Here is a 7500-nt window from a genome sequence, read left to right as displayed (position 1 = left end):
TCTTCCTCATCAATTTCTGTCAGACTCCAAACAAGAAGCATCTGCATACTTGAAAGTGTCAGCTCCATAATCTAAAAAGTATATTAAATGCTTTTTTCCCCTAAATGTTCTACGATGTTGTCATAATTACTAGAGTATTATTGTACATTATAATAAACTAGATCCTGTTATCACTGTCTACTGAATACACGTCACATAACATGAATATTTTTGAAAACTCAATATGATTAAAGCTGTTGCTATTCTTTTGAAAAAAGTTGACTTTGACTAGTCACTCTTGGTTTTATACCCTTTTATTGTGTGTGAAGTCCCAAAAATGCTCATACATGTAAATGATCTCCAAAGATTTAAACACAATTTCCTGACCCATGATCAAGATGTTGTTCATTAAAACCAATCACCAAAAATGAAACATGAACCTCTTCTGACAGATAAAACAATCACCGGTGAACAACTTAAAATAATGCAATGCAATCACACTAGATACTTAGGACTTGACTTCAGCAAAACAAACAGCACAATTTTCAACAATTCCTTGTCAATCTAGCTCTCACCTCATCAGGTACAGTGTTTTTGGATGCATGATTAATAATATGTGATAGATCATCATGTAGATCCCACTTGTTGAGGTTATGTGACCTGCAACCATAGTTATGCACAGTTTACATGTACAAAACATGACGCATGTTAAAATCAGCAAAGAGAACTAGATTTTAGTTTTACCACCACAGAGAGCAAGCAAATGTACTTCAAATATCATCCTTTAAATGCTAAATGCACAAATTTGCATTTGAACAATGTACATGTACAGTGTACCAGAGCATTTCTTGCTTACTTATAAAATGAGGCTATTCTTGCAATGTTCACATGAAGTGCAAATCTGTCTTGGTCATCTTCATCCCCATCATCCTAAATGGGCATTGAAGAAACAGCATATCAAAAAATTACAGTACAATTATAAGAACTGAGAGGACAAAGAACAAGTTGATCAACTAACTGCTAATCCATCCTTAAGGTGTTGTCGGAATTTCGCCACAAATGAATCAACAAGTTTGTTTTTGGAAACATCCTGCAAAAGAAAGACATTTTGTTACATTTTGTGGACACTCTTAAAAAACTAGTGTAAACAGAGATCATGATGATGTACTCACTGCAGTGGATGCCAAAGCGTATTCATTATTAGTGAGAGTTCTAAAGGTTTTTCCACATTCATCCAAAACCTGATAAAACATTCAACATTAACCATGTAACAAATACAAATATTTACTCCAAAGAAATTCAGCTTAATGAAGAGGGCTGTAAAATGAAGTATGTTTGCAATGACTGATCAAAAACACAATGAAATAAGGTAAAGAAGAGGGGCTAGTGAGGATCTAATGTGGTTGTTACATGTTTGCAACACTGTACAACCTGCATGAATGAAAGAAATGATCCTCGCAATTAGCTGGACAATTTAAGCAACAATTATTGTCCTCTTCAAATATACCTTTATTATCATTCATTGAGCCCTTCACAAGAACAAATAAGCCCAACAAATTAACCTGCTCCCAGTTGAGTGGCTTCATAGCTCAGTTGGTAAAGCATTGCAATGGCATTACACAGGTCACGGGTTTGAATCCAGTTAAAGCCACCTGAATTTTTCAGGTGTCTACTCTATCAGAAACAATATATATGCGTTATTGATCAAGCGTGAGGTCAAGATGGCTGGATATTGGCCAAGTTCTTTTTTTGCGTGCCTCGGTCCAAAAACACGGAAAAAAAGAATGAGGCCAATATCCAGCCACCTTGACCAAACAAGCTTGGTCAATGAAGGATTTATTATATGATTGGGATAAAACACCACAAAAAAGAGATCTTTGATCTTGCGGGACCAAGCGAGAAATCCAGAGCGGGCAATATTGCTCCATCTTGCCTGCTCTGGTTGCCAATCAAAGTGCGGGATTTGGTTCATATTGCCTGCTTACGGAGCTAGTCATAATTTTATAATACTATTTAAACAATAGAGTGTTTCTGTCGAGGAACAATCGGCTGATAGTTGCCCCGCGGAAATTTGATGTTCTTAAAACAAATATGCTAGTTTTAAGAACATCAAATTTCCAAGGGGCAACTATCAGACCGATAGTTCCGAGACATAAACACTCTATTGTCTTTATTGTTCACCACTAAATTTTCCTGTAGCGCCATGCCTCAAAACTGAAAACGACAAGAATTTATTTATCAAAATTTCTAACTGCTAGGGAGCGCTTAGGTGTTACGTATTTTCTGTTGTATCCTCTTCAGATGATATTACATCTATACATGTATAAACAATTTTATATGTCAACTGTTGACTTCTAAAGAAGAAAACTTCTAAAGAGGAAACCTCGAATCTTGAAACTTCTGCGCCCGCTTGACGTTTTACAGTAAAGTAGTTTACTGCAGTTTTCAGCCTAAAAAATACTTCTCTTGCTCTCTTTTAACTAAAATCGACATGGGACGATAAATCTTTTCATCTTACTTAAAAAAAACTGTAGGAGAAAGCTGTCTTTGATGAGCCACTTGCAGTGAGCGGGCACTATCGTCTGATAGTCGCCCTAGGGCATTCTATTGACAGATAGTGCCCGCGCGAGATCGTACCACGTGATCAGTTTTGACCAATGACGACAAAGGAAAATTTAGTGGTGAACTATAATGCTTATTATTATAGCTACCCTCAAAGAAGGAGACCATTAGGAAGAAGCACCTAACAATCGACCTTTATCACTCCTATCTGTTGTCTCAAAGGTTTGTGAAACAAACTGCTCTTGGACAATTATTGTCCTCGAGCAGTTTGTCACTCACCTTATACAATAAGTGGCTGTCCCCCACCAGAACAGAAACGTTGTAAAGTTCCACTCTACCAAGACCATAAACATTTACATCACTGATTCCATCTTAGAAGCCATGGATAAGAGGCTTATTGCTATTGTCCTATTGGATCTTTCTAAAGCATTCTTTTGACAGTATTGACCATCTAAAACAGCTTCACAAACTTCTTACGGTGGGTGCCTCACTTGCTTTTGTTAACTGGTTCAAGAGCTCTCAGTCTACCCAAATAGCCTCTACTCTATCTGACCCTCTGCCAATTACACACAGAGTACCCCAAGGTGCTATACTCTCGCCACTATTGTTTTGCATCTATTTGAACGATCTACCGATGCAACTCAAACATGCTGCCTGCAGTCATTTATAAGTCAACGACTCGAAAGTGTTCTTGTCGTTTCCCCTGTCAGATATAGATTCGGCCATTCGGAAACTCAAAGATCACCTGCGCAACATAGCAAGGTGGTGCTGTGAAAACAACAACCAGGCAACTGATAAGTGGATTACGTTCCACTCCTATTGAGACCTTTCTTGGCAAGTTTTTAATGCCTGCTGCCACAGTCAAGGACTTGGGTGTCATTCTTGACCCACATTTAACTTATAACGTGCACATTTCAAAAGTAGTCTCTCCCTGCTTTTCTAAGTTAAGTCAAATTAACAGAGTTAATGTGAGTTTCGACTCAAAAACTCTCTATTTGATCCCTAGTAAAAAATGCTCTATTGCTCTTCTACATGGTCAAATACCTCTGGCACTTAAGAGATCCAATCAATCCAAAAATTCACTTGTAAAGTAGTTACAAATCTAAGAAATACGACCACGTAACACCTTTACTTTGCCAGCTTACCTGGCTTCCTGTTAAACAATTACTACTATTCAGAGACTTGGTAATGGCTTATAAAGGTTTACACAGTCTAGCCCCAAGCTACCTCTGCAGTAAATTTTGCAAACCCTCCAACATACATGATGGCTTCACTCTCAAGCGTGATTCGCTTCATGTACACTCTTTTAAAACTGCTTCAGGCCAACATACTTTAGTCTTTAGAGTGACAAGCATTTGGAACAGACTAGATAATAATTTATAAAGCATAGCAGAAGAGACCTGCTCTTAGAAAGTTCAAGGCATCTATAAAAGAATATCTTCATACTCAGAGCACTTTGTAATTTACTTTTAAGTAACCTAAACGTTTGTAGTTTTAGCATAATATATTTAGTATGTCATTTCTTTAACACTTGAATGTTTTACTACTCTCTTACTCTTTATTAAGTTCTTCACATTAATTTGTAAATAGTTTCTGAAAAGCCTATTGGGGATGTTACTATTAAAGTCTATGATAAATTGTCCAGCTAAGCGCGAGGTTCACTTCTCTCATTTGTCTATAGCCTGCACTTCAAATACTAGAATTTAAAAGGAAAAAAGAAAGCCTGGGAACTTACACTGGTATCAGAATGCTTTTCAACTATGTCAGTTAGTTGTACCAGAAGTTCATCAAGATGCTGGAAAAAAAAATACATTTGAGTGCTCTAGATTAACATAACGAATTAACAGTTATACAAATCACAGTTTGTATTTACAAACCTTTCCGAGCCTTCTTTGTCCATATTCCTCCAAATCAAAGTACTGTGCAACTGAAACTAGGTTTACAACATTTTCAACATCTGTTCCGAACTGAAAATGAGAAATACCCCAAAATGAAAAGAACAAAAATGTTTATTATTTTTCACATGATAAATTAGTTTTCCTTCAGTGAATTTTTAAATAAGCTATAAATTTCAATACTGATACTTTCAGACATGCTAGTAAAGTTAAACTGATTACAACATGCAGGGATCGTGTTAACGCAGAAATCGTGCATTTGTACGCAAATAGATTCCAAAAAATGCATCATCAAAATTTTACTGCGTTCCAGGACGCAAGACACTGACTTAAATATCTCACACAACTTGCTTTGCATTGTCAGTATATTGTTGTCTTGGCAAGATGCAAAAAAAAAATACTAAATAAATAAATAAAAAAATAAAATAAAATATAATATAATAATAATCATCATCATCATAATAATAATAAACGAAGTAATTTCGCCATGCAAAGGAGACTGGTGGAGATGACCATACATCCGGGAAATTTAATTGAGCTCCCACCATTTGTTTGCTCATTGATAGTTTATCGATTGAGAAATACAAGTGCTCACACTTCTTGAAAAGGAACTGAGAAAGGTTGAAGACAGTCATTCTTACATAAAGATTTTTTGGCTAAAATTGGCTGAAAGAGTTTGGATGGTTGCAAACAAGGAATTTGGGCCATAAGCTATCTATGATTTGTAACCTGGAAAGAACTCGCTAGTAACAGCACTCATTACTGTCCAAAGAACAAGACTAGTAAGTTTGTTACTCTCTCTTTCTCCTAAGATACTCTTTTTGTTGCAGAGAGTCACCAAGATTTTGGGACCCCCGTAAAATGCTTCGGACCCCATTTTGGCCGAACATGCAGGTACCAGGACCCAGACTGAAAAGTCCTGGTGCCATCCCTGACATGGCACCCAAAAAATATCAGTTTGTACCTTGTTTAACAAGCGTGGAATTGTCTGCATTAAATGAGCACTGAGATTTTTCCTATCATCCACAGATGCCTTCTTTTCTTTGCTTTTCCGTACTGTTCTTCCTGGCGGACCCTGTCGAGTGACAGCTTGCTTGCATGCACACACCAAGGTGTCAATAAGAGCCATTTCTTCACTGTCATTTAACACTAGAAGGTGATAACAAACTCAAGCAATTCAGTGTACCAAGAAATAGAAGACTTACAAAACATAAACTGTTAACACAAGTGCCCTAAAAAGGGAAAGAGGAATTTCTAAAAGCCAAACCATGTTTGTGTAGCTCAGACAGACACTTGCTCATTTACCTTGTCTATCAGACTTATCCAATAACATGTCAGTCATCAACTTCCAGTCCTGATAATTAAAATATTACTACAAACATGAATTTTTTAGCTGAGGCATTACACATAAACACATGACAGTAATCTAACAGAGTTAATGCCTGTGTCGCAAATGGAGGTTGGGTGCTCAAGCATCTGGGGACTGGTACCAACGACCCAAACCCAGGTCGGTGGAACACCCCATAAGCCTGCCCTACCCGCAACCCAGCCACGAGCCCCGCCCGCCACACCAGACCCCAAATCCAGCACCAGTCAAAGCACCCGAGCGCCAACACACCGAACGCTGAGCCAAGCAGAACCACAAGGACATGCCAAGGTGCACGCATAATATGCAAAAGAACCTCTGACTGCTAGAACTGCCAGAAGACGCCACAGAAAAGCCCCACATGCAAATAACACATGCACACGCTAAAAAACGCTGCAGGCTAACCCCCAAAATACTGATAAACCCTAAAGCTAATGCCACGCAACGCAACGCCATGCCAGACAAATTGTGCAACTTGCTCCTGGTCGTTAACTAAGTTAAATTGTATTTAACCCTATTATACCTGTAAAATACAATTTAGCAAAAGCCTACCTTTAAAATATCCATAGTTTCCCACAAGCTATCAACTAGGTATGCAGCATGATTGTGAACCTGTATGAAAAAAACAGTTTTTTAAGATGAAGTGAAAGCTTAATTCTTTTCTCTATTTCACATCCTACATAAAATAGAGAATATTACATGAGTGTTTTACTTACCTCACTGACAAGAAAGAACTCAATCAGTTTCTTTAACTGGACCACTTTGACCTCTTGATCAGCTTTCTTTCCTGCAAATTATGAAACCTTCATCATGAAATGAAAGTCACACAGATCATCGCAGTTACATGTAGGAAAGCAAGTTTGAAAAAAATCCAGCCTAATTGCGGTTTTCATAATTCTGCAGAATCTCACCAAGGGCTAAGCGCCAAACTGCGTTTTGGCTTCCACCAATCAAATTTTCAAACATAGCTGGGAAAATCAACTCCACCTCCAAAGAGGTTTTTCAGTAACAAGATCTGTGCCTATTCCATCACTTTCTATTGTTGTTGAGTTACGAATGTACCATGGGAACCAAATTTTTTGTTTGGTAGGTTATGTCACGCATCAATTGATTTAGTTTGATTAATGGAAGCCAAAATGCAGTATGGCCGTTGGCACTTGAAGATGAGATTCTGCAGAATTATGAAAATCACAGTAAACAGGATTTGAACCCATGACCAGGAAAATGCACTGCACTTAATTTACCAACTGAGGTATCAAGCCAGCTCTCAGGTAGCTAACCTAATTAAGGGTGCGTTCGATTGACTGTATTCCAGAATAGGAATACATGGAAGGGAAGTTAAAAATCCTTTGTTTTTACGGAGATTCACATCAAAATTGTCAAACACCTGTTACAATGCTATTTTAAACATATCTTTATTATCCTCTCCTCGTATGAACTCAGTTTCTTTCAGAAATTGGTTCTCTGTCGAGGCTTAAAGTTCGCCATACCCCAGCGTATCTCAAACATTGAGATTAAGGCGAGCTTTGAGAAGGCCTACTGGAACTTGGAACGGCATCTAAACAGTGAGAACTCTAAGGAACTGGCTGCTGCCACATTAAGATCTATAGCTCTCAATTACATCAACCGTAAAGGTCCGAGTCCTCCTAAACAGCTTTTGACAGCCATTAAACAACTAAAACGCCGCGATGATATCGT

The 7500-nt window shown here is 37.8% G+C and overlaps 2 protein-coding genes across 3 annotated transcripts in view; one reads left to right on the top strand and one right to left on the bottom strand.

The window, feature by feature from the left end:
- The window catches only part of LOC137982690 (cohesin subunit SA-1-like), a 60849-nt gene that overhangs the window by 16297 nt on the left and 37052 nt on the right, over positions 1–7500 (bottom strand). For both annotated transcript variants that reach the window (XM_068829824.1, XM_068829823.1), the window contains exons 18-28: positions 6519–6589; positions 6355–6414; positions 5742–5790; positions 5401–5585; positions 4419–4508; positions 4277–4336; positions 1152–1220; positions 998–1069; positions 836–909; positions 555–639; positions 1–71 (exon numbers count right to left, since the gene is read on the bottom strand). The exon at positions 1–71 is cut by the window's left edge and continues 10 nt beyond it. In XM_068829824.1, the coding sequence (XP_068685925.1) occupies positions 1–71; positions 555–639; positions 836–909; positions 998–1069; positions 1152–1220; positions 4277–4336; positions 4419–4508; positions 5401–5585; positions 5742–5790; positions 6355–6414; positions 6519–6589 (886 nt within the window). The remainder of the gene's footprint in view (positions 72–554; positions 640–835; positions 910–997; positions 1070–1151; positions 1221–4276; positions 4337–4418; positions 4509–5400; positions 5586–5741; positions 5791–6354; positions 6415–6518; positions 6590–7500) is intronic.
- Positions 6866–7500, top strand: part of LOC137983458 (uncharacterized) — a 2466-nt gene continuing 1831 nt past the window's right edge. Inside the window, exons 1-2 of the mRNA XM_068830637.1 lie at positions 6866–6888; positions 7246–7500. The exon at positions 7246–7500 is cut by the window's right edge and continues 1831 nt beyond it. Of these exons, the coding sequence (XP_068686738.1) occupies positions 6866–6888; positions 7246–7500 (278 nt within the window). The remainder of the gene's footprint in view (positions 6889–7245) is intronic.

The sequence above is a fragment of the Montipora foliosa genome, chromosome 13 (assembly GCF_036669935.1).
Source record: "Montipora foliosa isolate CH-2021 chromosome 13, ASM3666993v2, whole genome shotgun sequence".
In the NCBI taxonomy this organism is placed as follows: Eukaryota; Metazoa; Cnidaria; class Anthozoa; order Scleractinia; family Acroporidae; genus Montipora; species Montipora foliosa.
The sequence above is the reverse complement of the archived record's forward strand: the minus strand, read 5'-3'. Positions and strand labels throughout refer to the sequence as shown.